Genomic DNA, 21,884 nt, shown 5'->3' on the forward strand with positions numbered 1-21,884 from the left:
CCACTAAATATTACTCAGCTTATCTTTTTCCTAAAAGGAGATGCTCTACACTTCTAGAACTGCATAATTATGGTACTAGAATAGTATCTAGTGATATCCTGACTTACTAAAACAGCTTACAAGACAAACCCGAACCCCTTTTCTTTTTCATAGAGATTACAAGTTTGGATGTTAAATTAAATACATTTGCAGTGATGCCTTTATTTGAATATGAGAGCAGAGGTGAATATTTGGCAAGGCTATCTGTTAGAACAGTCTTCCTGAAGAGGCAGCATCTCAAGTCTGGGTAAATATGATAAATCTATGAATTTGTAAGGATTGCAGTTTTGATGCTTAATACAGGATAAAACTACTTAATGTGCATGTTAACAGATGAAAAGGGGGGTGTCTGACAGATCTGAAGCGCTGCTCGGTGGGGACTGGTCGCTGAACAGGGAAGGTTTCTCGCGGCGTTGTGGTGGGATCGGTGCTCAGCCTCGCGCTTTTCCCCAGCGGTGCCAATGCGCGGTCGCCCCCGTTGACGTTTGCGGGTGGCGCGGGAGGCGGTGAGACGGAGACGGCCGCTCACCCAGACTCGTCTGCGAACAAAACGTGTCCCACCGCGGCCCGCGCGAGTTGCACCCAGGAGCCCGGGCCGGGGCCGTGCCTGCCTAGCGGGCTCCTGCGTCGAGGAGGCTCTCCTGGGCGCGCGGGAGCCTGGCACGATGCTGAGGCAAAACGGCTCAGCGTGGCCCTTGAATACGTGCGCAAAGGAGCAGCGAACGGAGCCGGAGGGTTGCGGCGAGCTCTGCGCGAGGCACCGGTGATGCTGCCCTCTCTGAACGCGGTAGTTCAGCATCAGTGAAGATCGTAGGTGAGCCCTGGAGCCCAGGCTCTTAGTATGCTGGTATTAGTGATTTGTTTGCTAATGAGTGAGACCCTTTGGGATCAAAATGGGTCCTGTGAAATGTCTCGGAGATTTTTGCACGTAAACTGATGCGCTTCTGTCTGTAATGCGTAACAAAAACGTGTGTGTCAGGGAAAATATAACACTGACATTTGGGCTAAGGCAACCTTTTCTTGGCAAGTTTTGAAGTTTGAGCAGCATCTTTGTATGCCATGATAATTACTGACTGCGTATCCCAGTGTGCTCCTACCTGCTGGTCTGTTGCCCCCGAGTGTGGCGCAGCTGACTACTACTGGCCACGCTCCTGTCTGGACACATGTGAAAAACTTGAGATTCCCAGACTGTGGGCACAAAGTGGAGACTACTAAAGAATTGTTAAAATGCCTGGGAAAAACACTTTGGTTTGGTTGAGGATGAAGAAGCCCATGAAGCACATGGGCTTGTGAAACAGGGGGTTATAAAGGAAAAGAAGGTGTGTGCCGAGTGGAGGGGTCTGTTTGCTTGGGGCTTTTTTGGTTTTTAACTAAGTAAAGAAGTGGGAAATAGTCTACCTATCAAGAAAGAAAAGGTTATCTTTAAAAACAGACGTTTACCGGATCTGATTTTACTGCAATTGTGATTTAACAGGCGAGATTTGCTATTTTGAAAGAGAACAGGTTTTCCCTGATAAAGCGTGTAGGTACATTGTGGTCTTATTTACCATAAAATTAAGATAATTAAGGATATTTAGGGATATTTAGGATAATTAAGGATATGGAGTTTGCAACCTTGAATATATACAGAACTGTATGTGCATAATTCTGAATTCTGTTAAGAGTGCAACTAGGCAATAACAGGAAAAGGTTTTTTTTCTTTGAATAAGATGCTTCACAACAAATTTTAACTGAAATATGAAGCACTCTGATTCTTTACAAGGTGCTTGCTGGATTAAAAAAAATAAAATGCTAAAATGATGTAGAAAGATCTAGCTCCAGAAAGTTTTCCGATGCAGAAATTGGGGGAAAAGAGCTGCGAAATCACTTTCATAGGCTCTCCCTGCAAATGGGAACTGAAACATGTAACTTGGGACTGGTCAGGGAGTTTTTCAATACGTGATTCTTACTCAAAGGGAGAGAACATTAGGGAAAAATAGTGTCACCACCCAACTAAGGACTGCATACCCACTGAATCTTTAAGTTAGTGTTACACGGGAAATACGAATTCTGATGTTTGCAAACTTTTGAATGTTTAATTTTGCCATATAAATAATGTTCATTGGCATATGATCTTTTCTTTACAGTATCTTGGAGAGATGTACTTGCAATTAGTTTAAATAGATAAGGACTAGATAGATAAATGATAGATGCCTTTTTTTTCCCTTGAACAACATTATAGCAAGTGTTTTTAGAGAGTAACTTAACGGAAGTTACTTAATGACTTAGAGAGTAATTTAATGGAATTGTCTCCTTATCAGACCAAAGTAATGCTCTTGTGGCTTTCATTTGTACCACTAATATATTGCCTTAAGAATAGATATGAATATTCTGAAGCATTTGCCTTTCCAGATCCATTGTCATTCTCTTGCTGTAGTTTTCCAAGTCTCAATTATTTTTGATTCCCAATCATCTCTCTAGTTCATAATTAAAGAAAACTTAAAAATTGGCAATTTATCTGCACATTTTGCATTCTGTAGATAGTATTTCTTTCATCATGCCCTGCAATAAGGAATACTGAAGTTTGATTTTAGTCCATCTCATATCACACAACAGAGACTTTTTTTGTATTGCTTTCTTACTCTAATTATCTTATTGCAGAAACTAAGAAGTGCACAAACAGACACAAATCCACTATGAGCTGACCCTTTAATTTATTAGAGCAGGCTGTTCTGCATGCATGTATAAAAGCAATAATCAATCAGTAATAAACACTGAATATTTGTTACGAAGATCTGGTTCCAAGACCAAACCAGTCTGAGCATCTTCAGTGGATTAATTGCTATGAGATCATATATCTCAGCTGCAGAAAGGCTAAATGGAAGTTTTAATGTGCTGCAAGCCAGCTGCATCAATGTAACTTATTCCCTCTAGTCAAGCAACATCAATTTCAGAAGCAGTTATTATCCACACCCTTTCTTTTAGGATTCTTTTTTAAATATTATAAATTGCTATTACAGAAGAATTGCAATTGGAAATGCTACTAATTAGTACTTTCCCTTTGAAGGCTAAGATTTTAAATTATTCCTACTCCATTATTGAATCCATTAAAAAATGAAATATCTGTATTCTAGAGCAGCACTTTCTTCTCTTTTTGCCTTAGAAGCCTGTCTCTTCTCAGAACCTAGTCTGAACTGCATTTGGCCCCGGATCTATGCAAAGATGCAAGGCAAGAATATTCATTGCCGTAGAGATGTGCGACAGGAGCTCTCCAGAACATGTAACTCTTGCCCATTCCCAGCCTTCTTATGCAGCAGTCTTATACAGTTCAGCTGCCTCAAGAGCCTCAATACCTTTAAAGAACAGTGCAGGATTTTTTTTTTCTTAACTAATTAAAAGGACCATCTGATAGAATATGTAGCACACAATTCTAAATTAGGTTAGAGGATTAGTTTAGAGGATTTATCATCTGTAGCTTACATGTATTCATAGGCTGAAGAACAAAATTCTAATATTAAATGGGGTGTAATTTTTAAGGAGATCCATACTTAGCGTCAGAATCTGATGCCCAGTGTCTTGTCTAATCCTTTGTAAATTCCCCTACCAACATAACTACATTTGTGCCATTACTTCCACCAGTATCTTTATTTCAGAGAATCCCAAGAACATTACCAGATCGTTTTACAGATTGCCAGTGTAATGAATTTATCAAAACATTGCAAGCCAGCATGAGTTAGAGCAGAGCCAATAATACCACAAGTTGCACTGAGGGCCAGTCCAGCCCTTCGCAGCATCACTAGTCTGGGAAGGAGGAAGATGACTTGATGGTTTGGGACCTCTAGTCAGTTGTCACAACTGGAGTTCTGTAAAACACCTGAGTATTGGAGCCTGTCTCCAATGTGGTTCCTGCACAAAGGAACGTGACCACGAGAGTGCCGCAGTGCTGGGGGAGCAGGCAGAAGTTTTCTAGACACTTTTGCGTGACCATTTCTAGGAAATTAAAGAAACTGTGGAAAATGCCAGCAAACTGATTCTGTAAATACATATACTAACTTCTGTTGTTACTTTTAGCTTCTAAAAGATGTATTCCTAAGGACAGAATAAGAAAAAAATAGATGTTGCTTTTCCATATATTTGGTTTATTGATAGATATTCAGAACATTAGTTTTATTAAAATTTATTAAAATATGTAGGTATATACTTGTATCATAAGAAAAAATGGCTCATTACGGTGTCAAATTCAGGTACCTTTCAAAGCTGAAGTGGACTAAGGCACAGGAGTGGTAACAAAGAAAGATTTCCAGGAGAGAAAAAACAATGTTCAACGTAGTGCAAATGACATAGCATCCTCCTGAGTTTGTCACGGACATCCAGATACGTCTGAGACCTAGAAGGCATCAGCAGTGGAAAATTCTGGGCTATAAAAACGCACTGAATCAGTGCATCTCACTTCCAGGTTCCATTAGAGGAAGTACTGATATCATGGGAGGTGCTACTGTAGTTTCATGTAGGGCTGTGAAATTTCTACTTCCTTAGTTGCCACAAAAATAACGTTAGCCTAATACCAATAGTTAACAGTCAAGGCTTAACTGGCAGAATTGGCCTGGAAGTTAATTGGTAGAAACATGTAAAGTAGACAGCTGATTTGCCATGGCCATAGTTTCCAGTGTTGCTAATAAAGCCTTCATCTGTTCTCCAGAAAAAACAATAATGTTTGCAGGTATTTCTTGAAAAAACTGTGGAAGCTTTTGGAAAGTTTCTAGCTCTCTAAGATATGTATCTACTAGCCAATCAGCAGAAAATTTATTTTTCAACTTAGAATCATCGCTAGCCATTACTGGAAATGTATTTGAACAGACTATGTCTCTGAGAGCAAAAGTAAAGGGGGAAGACAGATTATAAACTGAACAAAAATTTAGTAGCATCTTATTAAATAAAATTAACCACAGTTCTATCTGCTGACTGTGGAAGTCTTGATCTGTGCGTTCAGAGAAGCTTTCAATTGTCTCTTCTGGATGAACAACATTCAAAAGTTCTTGTTTTACTGGCAGGGACTCAACATAATCCAGTGGCAATTTTCCATTGGAGTCCCTCTGCTGTAGAAGCACTGGTCCTGCAGGAAAAACAAACATTCGTAGTAACAGCATATTCAGTTTGGCAATTGAACAAGATTTTGGGTTGTTTTTTGCCAGCAGCTTGGAGTCCATTTAAATTCCTTTTTGTACTAAATCAGGTTGATGCAACTGATGGGTCACATATTTACAATACAATCTAGAAGAAGTAGAGTTTAGAACAGTTTCTTTATGATATTTACCTTAATTTTTTTTTACTGATTTTGCTTGATTGAAAGACAAACATTATTTACATAGAAATGGAAGACAGTCAAATGTGTTTTATCCTAAAATTTCAAGCAGCAATATATAGAAAATGCAGAAGCTGAATGTTACTGCTGATGTCGAATTTCATTAAACGTTCTACAGGCAACTAGATTTGCTGAAACTGATTCCAAATTATAGGGATTTCCTTATGATGGTCTTTATTTTACCTTTCTGGATGGTGTGGCTGCCTTTGTCCTAGGCTGTCAAGCAAGATAAACAGTTTTGGCATAAATCCTGTTCTCCCTCAACAACTAAGTTACAAAGTTTGTTCTTAGCAAATTTCTGAAATGCAAAAATTAAACACTGTAATAAATAGATACAAAGTAATTAAGTAGGATGTTTAACCTGGTCAGATTATATTAGATTCTTTTTAGTATTTCCTTTTTATTAGTACAATGGAGCTGTTAATATTTAAACAGTTTGCAGATGTCTTGATAAGTTTATGGAATGCCACACCTGTAAGAAAAAAAGGAGTTAACAAACAACAGTGGTGATTTCCATAGGAGAGCACAGCAGAAATCATCTTATGAAAATTTGGGCTCTGATGATAAAGTAATGATGCAATTTTATAACTTGAATATATTTTCAAAAATATATTTTAATTACAAGTGGTATTTCCCCATATTACCCCTTATCAGAGTGATTACAGCAGTACTTTTTTAATCCATCTATGATTATGTAAAATAAATAACTCTTGCAAGCTGAAGCATTTGGGGGGGGGGGAGTAAAAAGATATTGCAAGGATGTACTCTAAATTACTGAGCTGAGTAAACACACCCTGAATGTGTAACACACTTTCTACCAAAGTGTTGTCAGCTATTTGACAGGCCAAAGCCCAGAGTGTGACAAAGGCAAGGATAAAGGTACGTGCAGCCTGTAGAGTTGCCAGAAAACCTTGATGAATGCAAGTGCAAGTAGATCTCTTCCCCTAGGACAACAGGATCATCCACTGACTATTCTTCACAACAGCCCGAAAAAAATGCCTGACCGTCAGCGCACTGCCGTTTTCAGTTGAGGTGCTGGGCTTACTATAGTATTAGCTACTGCAACACTTAGACCGATTGAAGCGAGCCTAGGTATTGGCTCCGCAGGTCAGATACGTGGTTCAGGAAATATATAAAACACCTGGGAGCCACAGAACTGAAGCTCAGCAAACAGAGAGGTAGAACTGCAGAGGAACGTATTGGTTATGAGATGGTGCTTGCACAACAGACACAGGAAATAGCCTTTAGGGGGCAGGAGAAGACTGCAAATACAGAGATCTTATGCCAAGAATGCAATAAAATGTTGTTTCTCTAGGTTAATTAATAGGCCATCTAAATACAGTGCATTCTTTTGCCTTATGGCTGTATGCAAAATGACTTTTTTTGAAAAAATCTGGACTCGAGATATAATACACAGAGATTAAATTCACACAGTAGGTCAACAGAAAGAATATCACAAATTTTAGTAAACGAATAAAAGCAGTTGATATCCAAGTCCATTTTTTGCATCTGCTTTTTTAAAAAACATGTTATGTTAATTATATTGATACAATATATTTCAAGACAAGATACATGTTCCCTGTCACTGAAGGAAAAATATGTTCAAAATGTTTATCATGTGTCTGCCTCTAAGGGGCAATGTATCTTTTTTTAGAAACTAAGGCATCCCTCCCACTATTATCCCTAAACAGCAGTTATCACAATTACAATATAGAGTCCTTTCTTAAACTAATTGCCAAGCTGATTGTGTTCTTCAAAGACCATCACATTAATTTTCATAAATGCTGAACAAATTTATGTTGAAATACATGATTATATAGAGATTTAAGGATCTATTTTTGCAAGCTACGGTAAAAATAGATCAAAACAAAAGAAAATCCTTAGCACTGCTTGGTGACTAGGTAATCTTTATGTTCATTAATGAGTTTGGAGAATATAGTTACAATACATATGGTGTAAAATGCAGAATAAAAACATTACCATATTGGAAAAAAATGTGAAAATCCTGGTTAATTTCATATTCAGCTGATCAAGATAGTGTGAAAACAGTAATATTTTTATTGTGACCAAAACAGCCTGGCTTAAAAATGTTTTAAAATAAATATTTTATAATAACATTGTATTTTAAGCAACTATTAAGAAAAACACTACGAACTTCGTATGGGCTCAGAACAGTGGATAATTTCCCTAAACCAGTTTAGCATAAACACACTCACCCCCATGCTGAAGTAGCAGCTTGCCAATTTCTACATGTCCGTTTGACAGTGCATCATGCAAAGGAGTCACCCCGTCCACTTGACTGAGCAGGTCTACCTCTGGACAACGCTGCAGAATTTCACGGACACACACTGTGCTGCCATGGTTACAGGCTTCATGCAAAGGCGTCCAGCCAGCATAGTCTGAATTATAAATCAAGGGAAGTTTTAAAACAGCAGAAGTAGTACTAAAATGTTAATATTGTAATTCACTAGACCACAAAACACTTTACTTTTTAATATTCGTTATGGATACAATGGCAGTTGGTGATTTCAAAAAGGAAATTTGATTGAAAAACATTGGAAAAAAATTAAATGTCTTTTTTTTAAATCAATAGGAAATGTGATGAGCGTTACCACACACTTGCGTTATAAATTAGCCTTTCATCAATTTTTGCTTTAAAGTCCTGATTTTGTGTTATTTAAAATAATTAAAACAATTTTCATGCTATAAATGTAAACTTTATTTTCAAATAGATATTATTTTAGTTCTTTATCTGGCTTAATTTTTTAGTTTTGTAGAGAAAATGAAGAACTTACCTTTAACATTAATGTCTGTTCCAGGAGAAGAGAGAAGCTGAATCAATCTCTCCACTTTGTTTCTTACGCAAGCTTTATGCAGGGCTGTCTCGCCTACCATAAAAAATTAATAGATTACACTAGACTAGGCAAGATAGCAACTAAGGAAAATAATCAAAGTGCATGGAACTAGGAGACCTGGCTATATGCCAGAAAATTCAATAATGAGTAAGATTTTCCTTTGTCCTGTTTAACTATCTTTTAAGAAAATTCAAAAAACCCACAGAGCTTCTGTTCCACCAGAGATCTAGCAATGAAATTGTACTGCAAAAGGTTTAACACAGGAATTATCTCCCCCCAGTTCAAGGTTTAAAGCTTCAATCACACTATAAAAGCACCAAGTGATCACAGAACACCAAAAATACTGGGTTTTGAAGCAATAAAACTTGAGAGTGCAGTTGCCCTCCCTTAAATTTATTCATGAACCTACGTTAAAATGTATGGTTCTTTTTACACAGCATTTATAGCTTAATTCAAATGAATGTTTCTGGCTAAGCACGAGTGCCTCTACACACTCAAGTATAATTCAGAACTTCAAATCCGTTAACAGATGGTTTGCTGTTTCTCAATAGGCTGTCTGACTTGGCTACAGTAGCAAGGAAGGGGGGAAAGAGAGAAATAAATGAGAGGGTCTTAATAAATTAAAAAAAAAAAAAAAGAAGAAGGGGGACGAGAGAAAATCCTCTGGAATAAAAACCCCCAAGTCTTAGTACTATGTAAAGCTGAAGTAAGTGTGAAAAATTGAACAGCAAGCAACTGACAAATGCTGTTTATAGGTAAAGATACCATTAGTCTCTGCATGATAAGAACTTCAGACCCATTCTAAATGCTATTTTGCTTTCACTAAGTGATTAGGTTTGAACAAGAGCCAGAGGAAAATCTTGATGCCAGGTGAAAGATGACGCAACAAACCTCTTAGAAATGAAAAAAATCTTAGGCTAAATCTCTCAGCCTTTGTGATAAGATTAGCATGGTATATTTTGTTATATTAATACTTTCACTGTGTAAATCTGTCTGCTCCATACTCATTCTTTTCAGCAGAAGATACTACTTACAATTTTGGCAGGGGAAGAATAGGAAAAAAAAGCAGGTTTTTTTTGCCCTAGTCCTTCAGCTCACTTTTCTTTGTAAAAGTCAGTATGTAATAATTCACATCAATTTTACTTGCAAAAGCAATAAAGAGAAAAGGAACCAATTTTAAAAATGCATGGTCTGGCTCTGTTACTGAAGCTCGCTTAAATCCCAAAAGAGGGTGAGGTTTTATGTCCTTCAGTGTTTGTGACACAATTCTGATTATAGTTTTTTGAATGATCATAGCTTGCTTTTGCCAGTTTTTTCTAAGTCTTCTCATAGGTGTCATTATTAATATAGTTGTATTTTAAATGATGTAGGTAAATTTCTGATGATGATGGTAAAAAGTAGTTCCAGCAAATAATTCTGTTCAGGTAAAGCCTTATGTAAAGTATGTTTTATTAAATTTGTGTAATAAGTGGGACCCAAATGAATTACTGCAGTGCTGTTTTATTCTTTAGGTACTTGGGTTCCAGTATAGCTAAGACAAAAGCCAAATGCCTTTCATAGTCTGGGCTGAATGCCTGGAAGAAAACAGTCCATATGCTTAACACAGCTATGTAACATAGCATACTCCTCAGTCTTTGTTCACAAAATGTCTAGGACTGAAAGAGATGAAGACTGAATTATACTTTCAAATCAGAAGACGTTGATCCTACCAAGCACAGGTTGAGGTGGATTAGCAAAGTAAGGCAGGCAGGACTGGAATGAGCTCACACAAGCTGTACACTGTATTTAATATCTCGGGGGGGGGAGGGGAATGAAGAAGGCAGCTTTATTCCACCATATATACAATTCCTCCTTTCAAACAGATATTGAAAAAAAGAAACGTGAATCATAAGAAAATATTTCTTGGACATAAGCGGTCATTTTAGTTCAGCATCCATAAGGACAAGATTTTTAAACATGAAACTGTTGATTCTACACATTTAAAGTTCTTAACATAAATTAGATAATAAAATACCTTTAATATTTTTCTTGTAAAAATGTACCTCTTCAGCCAAAAGGTAGCAATTCTCTTTGGCGTATGAAACCTTAACTTCTGCTTTAAGTTTCTTTGCTAACGGAGGGCACTCATTAAAGAATAACTCACTGAAAAGACAGCAAAGTGGACACGTTTAAAACCTGTATATTATATTTTAAGATATTGTATATATACTTAATATTGTTAGAGCATATAAATGTCAGATGTGTGCATTTCAGAGTTTTTTCTGAAATGTCTTAACTATGTAATTTCTCAGTCTTTTAACTGTATTAAAAACAGTAATAAAAGTACACTTCCCACAATTAACTTTTTTAAAGGTAATACTATGAATGGTTTAACCCTTCTATGTCTCTATTAAATTTAATATTGGGAAAATACATCAGTCTGCATATATGGAGGATGAAGGGTAAGGGGGAACCCCAGCCTATAGGTGTTACAGGTTTACGATGGAGCTTTCTGTCAGACTCAGTAATTTGTAGACAACAAAACAGGTCACATAAAGTTCAAAAAATGTGTCAGGTCAGAAGCTGTCCCCCAAAGCAGAATAAAACTGGTGATGTTATAGGTATTACTTACGGTAGATCAGGCAGCACTTCGACTTGGTTCTGCTTTTCACCATTTAGCATCAATAATGCCCTCTGAGACTCAGGGCATGGCCATTGCCCTATTTTCTTTCTCTTTGCTTTCTCCATCTTCCTTGTCTCACACATGCCTATCTCTCCTAAAGCAGGCAAATAGCAACAGACCTGTTGCAAAAGGAACATTATCAATGACCATGTATACAGTAAATTCATATGTAGTCAAATTTCTTCTGTTGTACTTCACATAAAGCAGTCATCCACCACCCACAGCTTGCTTTATCTAAGTTTTTGAAAATATGATCCCTAAATGATGTTTGCATATATAGATTGTTTAAAAATGTCTTCTGCAGTCTTTACTATATTGCTAGTTTAACATACTTTACTCAGTATTTCACTCTTGTATGCTGGCCTCAGAAGTAAGTGGGAAATTCTAGGCTTCTCTCGGGATTTTTTGGCAGCTGAGAAAATTTTAATCTGTTGAGTTGGACAGCTGTAGTCCTACAGCAAAGCTAACTGATTCTCAGGTACTTAATGGAAGTATTTACGAGCCTTTCTGCTCCAAATCCAGGGAGCAATTTGGCAAAGAAATACCATTCCTGTAAGATGAGGACTAAGCCTGTGGGCCTTGGGTAGACAATAAGCAAGTTACCTCTTAGGTGCTCTCTCACTTAGGATAACCTAGGATGGCATAGATATTTTGGCTTCGTTCCAGCAATTCAGAGGCTCCAATCCACCTATATATGTCTCTACAAAGACATATAAGTTGTTCCAGTTTGGCAAAAGCACAGGAAATAGTTCAGTAAGGGGACTCATTCAATGATTATCCAGAAGTGGAAGCAGATTACATGTCACCACGTCAAAAGAAAGATACTTAAAGAAAACTTTAAGTTAGAAGGCTTTATGTTAGATATATAGCTGTTTTATTTTTAAACTTCTGATAGTCTTTTGTTCAAGCTGTGGTTAAACATCATGTATGATAAAAAATGATCTCTGTTCATAATAAGCTCCTATAAAATTCAGGGAAACCTCTGTTTAGAAAAATGTATGAAAGTGTAAAGTTGTCTTGCTTTGATTTCATCTGAATTTTAGGTCATAGAGAAACAGTGATGGATTCCATATCGTGGTTACACATTAGTGTTAAGGTTACTGAAATGTAACTGTAAGTCAGGGCACGTCATTACAGTGTCCTCTCTCTGATTTGTCTGCATCCTGCCAGCAGTCATGCTTTTGAGAATTTCTTTTACAATTTTCATCACGTGTATTTCCTCATCAACTATCAAAATTGTGATTTGAAGGCAGGTAGAAGTTTGCAAGTAGGAGAAAATCTTCAAGAGAAGAAATTTACAGGAATTCACTGTGGTTCAGAATCATAACAGCTTGTATCAATTAACTGCCTAGACATACCAGAATAACAGAAATTACCCCTTTAAAAAAATCTGAAGAAAAAAAAAACAAGTTAAATAATGCAATGTTTGGAATTTTCCTTAATTATAAATGTAATATTGCAATAAAGTATTTACATCAAAGATAATTTTTAAAAGCTTGCACTGTGACTTTTCACATTACCTGCATGAAAACACATTAATTTGTACAAGTATTACAGATTGTTTGGCAGGAAAAATTTTACCATTGTTTTGAAGCCTGATCTGAGGTAAAACAATTTAAACGTGGTAGAGTTTTTGTACAGGTGGAATAAGATGTACGCAACGAGCATGACTTTAAACCACAACAAAAGGAGATGTTTTTCAAGATTCTCTTATGAATCTATTACTTGTTGCATACTTAAGTATGCTAGGTTATTAAGGAGTACAAGAGTTACTTACTATTTTCTGAAGAGAAAGAGGTTCTGTAGAAATAGATATATTCCTCTGTAAACATATTTTTTTAAAAACTGCTTCTGCAACAAACATTTGAAGCCAGAGAGATGGTATGGAACAAATGAACGATTTTAATTCATGTATTGAAAAGTCTGGATAAAAGCAAAGGGGGGAAAAAAGCCTTTAAAATCAGAGTATGTTATCATCTTATAAAGAGTCCAGTTTCTGAAACAATGTTCATCGTATTTTAAAAGGCAAAACACTGCTTGTATTAATGAACTTCTAAAAAATGCTCTAAATATATTCATATAAATAATCATATATAATCATATAAAAGTTGCATCATGATTTTGAGAAGGAAATTATTTATTTGGGAAAGTTATGAAAAGTGACCTTAAGCAGATTTCAACATCATTCTGATGTTCCAAATCTTTCACACTGTTTTTAAAAAAGAAAAAATATACATACGCACACACAAGAAACTATTGTAGAAAAATGTGGGCCTATATCAGGTTTATGTCTGCTGTACTGTACTTCCTTTTTTTTTTTTTTTTTTTTTTGCAAAGCAACAGAATGGCTGTTTTTTCTTAGGCTGATCTTTGTATTTTGATTCTAGCAAAAGTGTTTTGTCAAAATAGTCACTGAAACAGGTGGAAAACAAGGTCTCTGAAGATGAGGAAAGTCTTTACTATATTAAGGGAGTATTTTGTTCTTTTGAGAACTACTCCCTCTGTAACTACTGTATAGCCTAAATTAAAATAGAACAAGATTTAGAAGTATAGATGTTTTCTCCTGTAAGGTTAACAGAATCTTAGGAGAAGAATTTTGCAATAGTTTTTTGGGCTTTAAGTGCTGTGGACTGAACTAAGTGGCAGTGATCATCAATTCGTCAGAGAATCTTTATTCTTTATAATCAGACTATGATCATTCTTGTGAATGCTCTGAATGGATGAAGGACAGCTTAAAGAGTATCATTTTCCATTTGCGAACAGGCAAGTGAGAAAGTCTTACTATCTATATACTGTATATAAATACGTATATGTGTGTGTGTGTGTGTATATACATATGTATATACACACACACACACACACACATACACACACAAGATTCTTCCCCATTTATGAAAGAGATAAAATCCTTTGGAGAGGCTGCAATAGTTGCAGATACTAGGGGCTCTATTCAGCTATAAAGTTCCAACTGGTCTGGCCTCTTAAGATCTAAGGCAGGCTATAATACTTTGGATCATTTTATTTTTGTGAGAGTGGAGTACAACTATTTGTCTAGATACTAAGATTTTTGTTGAATGTTTTCAGGATAGTTCTTGTCAAATTTCCAGGTAGGAAAAGCAACAAATTTTTACATGAAGTCTGCACCTGCCTCTAGAGGAAAATGATGAGAAAATGATGACTGAAACCAATATACCCACAGAGGTGTAATAGCTGAATCACAGTCTTCCGCTTAATTTCTTATTAAAAAAAAAACAAAACAAAAAAAAACCCAAACAGCTTTGGAACCTTTTTAGGTTTCTCTTCCCCTAGTTGCTGAAAGGACAGATGCCCCAAAAGATGTTCCATGTTGGATAATGATGGTTCATTTAGGTTGTGGCATTCATTTTTATCTAGCCTGTTTAACGGACAGGAGGAATAGTGATACAACATTCATATTACTCCCCGTCCCAAGCCCTCTCCCCAAATTCTTTGGCTAACAATCTAAGGATTTGGAATGAGATACTGTCTCCATTTGAAGTCTGTATGGGTCAGAGAGCCCAGGTTAACTTTTGGACTTACTGCTGAAGTGTCCTTAACAAAGAAGAATGAGTTTGTGGAGTAAAAAGCTAAAGTCTTGTTTGAGAATTGGCCTTACTAAGGTGTCTTCAGGTGTGTGTCTCAAGTTATGGCTTACCATGATTAATAGGCTTAAATCTCTTCCTAAACTGACAACTGAGCTCCGCAGAACTTGCTTTTTTTTTTCTTTTTCACATTGTGTAATATTGATTTAACGTTAAAACCTATTCAGATTTATTTAACTGAATGTTAAAAGGAAGGCCTGTACTACTTGGTTTTTGCTTGAGACAGACGCGCGTGCACACACACACACACACACACACACACACACACACACACAAAATAGTTGCTTGGACAAAAACACATCACACCATGAGACTGCATGGCTGCAACAGAAGGTAAATATGACTTAAGCATAAATCAAGGATTTTAGTTGGGACTTTAGTGTATCTGATGAAATGCTCTGAGATGCATTTCAAACACTCACCATCACATGAAATGGCAATGTATTGTGCCAAATCATCAGCTACTTGACGAAACACGTTTCTGTCCATAAGGAAACCTGAAAGGATCCAATATTCCACTACAGTTCCAAGAATTGCATTTAACAGATTAGCTATTTCACGTCTGAAAGCCTAAAAGGAAGAAAAAGAGCATTAATAGACCGGTATTATACAACAAATCCATGCTGGTAATAAATTAGCAATAATACTAAAGAATACATTTAGACAAAAATCCTACTGTATTGCCAAATCATTCCTTCGTTGCCTTTCTTCAGTGCCAAATTAAGATTTGGCACTGGAGAAATACAAATTATTGTATATACTCTAAAACAAACAGCCATGTTAATACAAAATGAAATCAGTGCTTAGAAGTACAAAATGGGCTTTCTTTTTGAATAAGGTTTTGCTTAACTATAGGAGTTCAAGTACTGTACTGAGGCTAGATAACCTTTTGTCTTGCTTTATTAGTATAGAGATCTGATTCTCCCCCTTCTATTAGGATTCTCTTCTAAAGATATCATCACAAAAGTAAAGCCCTGGTGATGACTAGCTGTGTACATCTGTGCCAAAAGAGGGAAAGCATGCAAGGTGCTATTCCTCTGTTCAGAAAAACTTTGGCAACCAAGTATTTGGGAGCAGGAAATTTTCTTGTGCTATCAAAAATTCTAACTGGACTAGCAGCTACATATTTTGAAAAAACAAAGCATAGATATTAGCCTTATTCTTTTCTTCCCAGAACTTGCACAAAATTGCCATGCGCAAATAAAGAAATCATAGCAGATTTTCTTATGGAGGTATCAAGACAATATACAGCTCTTTGTTAACATGCTATCTAACAAGTATTGTGAGATAGAGGAAACTGTTTATTCACCAGAATAAGTATTTTGCTTAATAATGACTGGATAGAGCAGCAGTTGCTAGCACTGGAGTTAGTCAATTCAAAGGTAAGTTGGATCTTGCTACACAACACTTATGTACAATGTAGAAATATTTATGCCATAATTCTGAAATATGTTACTCCTCCGACACAGCAAAGTCCCAATGTTTGTATGTAGTTTTGAAAGAAGTGTAACCTGGAAGAGTATGTGACACATGGTAGCAATACATGAAATTCAGTTGCTAAAAGCCAGCTAACTAAGGTTCTACTGGTAAATCGCTACTGGGACACGCAGCCCCTTCACTGTCTGCTAAATCCTGCTACACGTGTTCTTGTAGAAGAGACTGTATGCTTGGACATACTGGACAACAGAAAATTTTGGACAAGAGACAGACAAGTGAGTAAGTACTTATCTCTCAACTTGAGGTTTTACAGAATTACTTAAAGGAAACAGAACTATTCTGTCTTTTGTTGTGCTGTAATATCACAATGAATTGTTTTTCTGATATTCCTTTGAGAACAAAATACGTTCAAAGATCAGTTTAAAATAATTTAATAGGATTCTCTCAGGAGCTGAGAAGCACCAGTGACTGAAACAGTTTGAGTTTCATCAGTAAATCAAATAGACATACGTACGAGCAACAGAGACCATGGCTAGTTGAGATTTATTATAGAAAAACTACAAACCCATTTGTGGAAAACCTACATAAATACTGTTCATATAATTAACAGCAACAATAGACTTTGTTGTCATTCAAAAGAAAAGGAATAAACATACCTACTACAGCTTGCCTGGAGAGGCTGTGGAATCTCCATCATTGGAGGTTTTTAAGAACTAGTTAGACAAACATCTATGAGAAATGGCTCTAGGCTAGATAGCCTACATGATGTTTGAGATCCCTTCCAGCTGTACTTTCTCATGTTCTATTTAACTCTTTGACTGATTTAGTTTGCCTCTCTCTTTACTATATCCTAATAATTCATTTTGGATGAACTATGGGATCTGAGAATCTGATGATGAACAACTGAGAACATTGATATGACAGGTCAGCAATATTTAAAACCATTTTTTCAACTAATATTTAAATATTTTAAAATCTTTATTATTCCATACCTCCTAAAGATTTAGGAATAGAAAGTAAAGAAGCAATTTAAAATGCACTTAGACTTCTTTAAGTATGCATATCTCCTTTACCATTGGACCCCACAGCAAAATCCTGGTGAATAATTTAATCCTGTCCATAGTTCTTCGAAGTAAATAATCTACACAAATGCAGCAAATTAGAATTTTAACAGAGGTAAGTTGCAGGATCAAGGCCATACAAATATAGTCTCAGGCAGATATAGATGTTCTGCTCTACAGATGTAGAGCCCAACTATTAAAATTCTTTTTCTTGGTTTTCAATCACTAGATTGTCTTACTGAATCTATGAAATCAGATACAAGGAAGGGGAGAAAAGAAAACCTGACCTTGAGGCATTACATTGAAATAACTACTGCTAATACAACAAGTATTAATGATGTTTCACAAAGTCAGAAATACAGTTGCAGACGAAATCTGGCTGATACCCAAGCTGCAACTACGTCTGCACATCTAAGTATCTCTACACACTGACAAGGACAGCTCAGATAATGCTAACTGGCACAGGCTTTTTGGTTGACATTATAATAAAACAACAGTAGTATAAACAAGAGCTTCTACATAATATCAGGAAATAAATGGCTCAACATTAAAATAAGGAAAAGTGCTATAATTTACTGAAAGCAGTATCTATCTTAAATATATTTAACATATTAAAATATTTTTTCAAACACAAAATAATAGAAACAGGAATAAAAAGACATGCAATATTACAAAGGAAAACAAAGAAAACTTTTCCATTAAGTATAGGAATTGCTACCACGTATGACAAAACAACACTGTGCACATAAATAGCTCCTGTTATTCAACTAAAGAGGTTAAAACTAAAGAAAAGTCTATTCTGTTTTTCAACTCTACTGCTTTCTGTTTTACAGCCATAGTCTTTTTCTGAAATTTAATTAGTATTTTCAACTACAAACTAAAATAAAAGGAAAAATATCAACAAATGACAAAATTTCCAGTGACATTTTAAAGAATAAAGTCTTATAAAGCTAAGTGATCTCTGAATGTCAATCTGTAATAAAATAATTTACAGAGGCTAACTGACTTTTTTGTACATACAAAAGCAATATTCAGAACATTATACAAATACTTTTATTCCTGGATGTGAAATAATAAATTACTCGTATAAACAACATAAGTTGCTATTTTATTAACAGATGCAATTTCAGGTTAAGTGAAAATCTTTTTAAAAGAGAGGATTTTGTTTACACTGTCATGTAGATAAACTGTCAGACTATTAGTCACTGGAACATGACACTTCAATCAACCAAAATTGAGACTATTCAGAAACTTCTGATCCTGTCCCTAAGGTTTACTACCTAAAAAATGCTTAAAAAACCCACTGTATTACTATAAAATGTAGTACTTAATGCATAAAAAAACCTCTTAAAATCATGCAGAACTATTCTTTCAAATAATATTCAATTATAACAAAGTAATTGTGAAAAGTCATTCAATGATTGAATTCTACTCAAGCTGTTACAAACAGAATACCTGTTTGTTCCTTTGTATATTCTAAAGTTCAATTAACAGCTTTGATTCAAGGACCCTTGATGAGGAGTTTCATATCAAATCTATTATTTACCTTTGAGCTATACCATTTATTTTCTAGAATTACATTTGATATTGATTTAAAGACTTCAAGTGATGGAAAAACTACCATGTCCTTTGGCAATGCATTTTTAACTACAAGGATAGTGTATCAATTTTATTGCACTAAATTGTCCCAGCGGATAAACACAGTGATGACTGAGGGGATCCAATTTCCTGTCACTAATTTTATTCTGGTACTTTCAAGATAAACGAAATCCTACCTATCACAGGAAAGCAAATGCACCCAGATATGTAACTATTCCCTTATAGTCCTTCATTCTTTTATTTTTCATTGTTTCTGATACAGGTTATTACAGATCTGAAAAAACAAATATCCTCAGGGTATTTAAGCAAGAAAACCTGATCAACCCAGTTCAGCATTTCACCATGGAGCTTATAACTTAGGAAACTGTAATTGTTTCTGGCTTGTTTTTTAATTATTTTATTTTATTTTATTTTACCTTTCCTCTCCTCTCCAGTGCTGATTTGTTGCAATCTCTTTGATTCACATAAAAGAAGAAACTTCTCATCTGATTCTAAATAACTAAAATAAAAATTGTCCACTTTTATCACTTAGATGAGAATGTGTTAGATATGCCTGAAAAAGCATTTCATGAAATTATTTTTCTATTTTTATTCATAGATAGTTTCACTGGAGAATTGGGTGAGAAATTCAGCAAATTGCATTTAACACGTTTGCTTCTTCCCACAAGTTAAGCTTCTGTAAGCTGTGAGACATGGTCACCTCCTTACACTGTACTACCAAATGCTTTATTTCTTTCCCTATACAGGCAGTGGGAATGCCAAAGTAGCTCCTTTAATTCAGTTTCTGAGTGGCATTAAGTGTATATTGTCAATGTGTTGCTTCTTAAGCAAACAGCTTCTAAAAAGCAAAGTTGGTAACAATTCATCATACACCTAAACTGAAAAAAGGAAGGAAAATTTTGTATCCAATATGCCATACTTAATAGCATGGAAATACTCTGTTTTTATTTATGCATCTCTAAAATAATTTTAAAAATTTAAGAAAACACAACACTTCTGTCTACATAGCTGGGGAGGATCTATTCCTGTGGCTTTTTGAATGATCTTTTCAACTATGTCCCAGAATTTTGAACTGAGGCTCTTGGTATAAATTGAAAAAAAATAAAAATAAAAAAAAAACACAGTATTTCAACTTTTAGCATACCAAAATTGAGAGTGCAAAAAGGGATAATGGCAATTTTTGCAAGTGAAAATGTGGTGAATATTTTGTTTTAGAATTTACTTTTGCCAAAAATGCCAGGGAAAATAAAATGCAATATATAAATATGAAGCTAAAGAATAAGGCTGTAAGAAAGAATGTACAAAATAACAGATATTATCAGGCAAGAGTATAATGGGACTATATTTTAGGGCAAGAATTCATATCTGTTAGGATATTATACATTAAACTGGAAAAGCCACAGGAATCTTGGGTTTGTGCTGAAAGAATTTTTTTATATATATATATATATATATATATATATATATATAAAAAGAGAGAGAGAGGAGGTATATATGTATACACACACATGCATATATATGTGTGTCTATAAACTCTAAAGAAGAGGTAAGTTTCTGCATGCTTTATGTTGTGTTTTATTCTTTCTGTAAATTTATTTTCTATATACTTTGTATCGTATCTGCCACAAGTGATTGTTCTGCTTATATAAAGAGCAGTTTATGAAACAGGTATGGTCTACAGTGCTGGAACTTGTCAAAAGAAGCCATGATAGAAAAAATAAAATGGTGCCTAAATTTAAACTGCAGACTCAACACCAGGAAACACATGAAAGCCATCTCATTTTCCAAAGAAGCAGAATGGCCATGGAAATCAACTGAATATAAGCCTGCTTGGCACTCAGTACCTTTGAAAAGGTAGGTTGTTTAAATACAAATATGGGTTTAGAAGCCTAATTTTAGTTACTTTTTTAATATCTCGACCAAGGATAAAAGACAGCACTGTTTCAGTATGGCTTACTTTGATATCCCTCAAAAAAGGTAGGAGGTCTGGTTAGGTAAAATGAGTAAAGCTGTCATTATGTTTAATCTTTCTGCTTTCTTAACATAATGAAAAACTAGCAGGTATTATACTGAAAGTGCTTTTTTCTCTGGAATACTTGATTTTCTATTGTTGTTCTGCTACTGTATTGAAAAAGTGAATGAGGTACCTATTTATTCTGTGCTTTCACAATAATTTAAAAGAGAACGGAGAGACAGCAGTAAGTTTGTGTTTTATGTGAGAATCTAGAAGTCAAAGATGTTTTAGAAGGCCTCTAGTTTCTGAAAAGAAAGAGGTGGTATAGAGGACACTCGATATCTTTTAGGTCAATGTCCTGCTGGTCAGCAGGTCACAGAACAGCAATTAAGTTGCCTTCAATTCCATTTTTATGAAAAGATCTAGGGAACATAACAAATGAAACTAAAGGACTTGAGAAGAAAATTGGGGCATTTATTAAAATCAAATTATGCAGAGCTGTAGAAAACAACAAAATTTGTTTTGTTAGCTTTTTCTTTCCAACATTTCCTGAATACAATCTCTGTAAAATAAGATAATCATCTGTTAAACCTTATTGTTCGACAAGATGTGTTAAGCTTGTGTCCCTAATGACTACAGTAACACCTGCTGGTAAGGGCATGTGAACATCTGAATGTAGCCACCAAGCTACTCGTGACTCCAGTTCGTTTCTTCTCTACAGATCAATATGAGAATCTTATGGATCAATTCATTTCCTTTAGTGGAGCAAAACCCAGCATGCTTCACAACAAAAGGCAGATATAACAAGCAGCTGTGGTACTTACAGATAATTCCTCACAAAGAAACGAACAAAGGAATGCCTTTTAAAAAATATGTTGGTCTTCATTATTTTATAGCATAAAATTCATACTCACATCATTTGTTCTGTTCATTTCTCTATGGGAAAGTATGACCCAATCGGCTAGAATATTTATGTGTTTGGTAAAAAGCACTGAGGTTTCGCTTCCCAGCCAAAAGGTCTTCAGAAGAACCGTCTGTGGCATGACTTGCTGATGCTGTGAATTGGCCCCTTCAAACAAACTGTAAAAGAAAGTAAAAGAACCTGAATCTTCATGCCACTTTGATTACTATAGTTACCAGACAGGAACCTCATCTTCTGTCAAAACACACAAAGGTTTGGCAATTTTTAAGTATAGAAAGATCAGACACAATTTCTGATGAATAATAAGTAAAATAATGGTGACTATTATAGTCAAACTATAGGAATTCTAATATCGTGCTAATATTATGTGAAGTACAGTCAGAGCAAAAACAAT

General features: G+C 35.4%; 1 protein-coding gene across 2 annotated transcripts in view; it reads right to left on the minus strand.

Moving 5' to 3' along the window:
- Window positions 1–4,136: 4,136 nt before the first annotated feature.
- SLF1 (SMC5-SMC6 complex localization factor 1) overlaps window positions 4,137–21,884 on the minus strand; it is a 35,066-nt gene continuing 17,318 nt past the window's right edge. For both annotated transcript variants that reach the window (XM_062599058.1, XM_062599057.1), the window contains exons 11-18: window positions 21,483–21,648; window positions 14,940–15,087; window positions 12,675–12,820; window positions 10,847–11,016; window positions 10,250–10,377; window positions 8,176–8,268; window positions 7,597–7,779; window positions 4,137–5,131 (exon numbers count right to left, since the gene is read on the minus strand). In XM_062599058.1, the coding sequence (XP_062455042.1) occupies window positions 4,629–5,131; window positions 7,597–7,779; window positions 8,176–8,268; window positions 10,250–10,377; window positions 10,847–11,016; window positions 12,675–12,820; window positions 14,940–15,087; window positions 21,483–21,648 (1,537 nt within the window). In that variant the 3' untranslated portion in view covers window positions 4,137–4,628. The remainder of the gene's footprint in view (window positions 5,132–7,596; window positions 7,780–8,175; window positions 8,269–10,249; window positions 10,378–10,846; window positions 11,017–12,674; window positions 12,821–14,939; window positions 15,088–21,482; window positions 21,649–21,884) is intronic.

The sequence above is a fragment of the Rhea pennata genome, chromosome Z (assembly GCF_028389875.1).
Source record: "Rhea pennata isolate bPtePen1 chromosome Z, bPtePen1.pri, whole genome shotgun sequence".
NCBI lineage: Eukaryota > Metazoa > Chordata > Aves > Rheiformes > Rheidae > Rhea > Rhea pennata.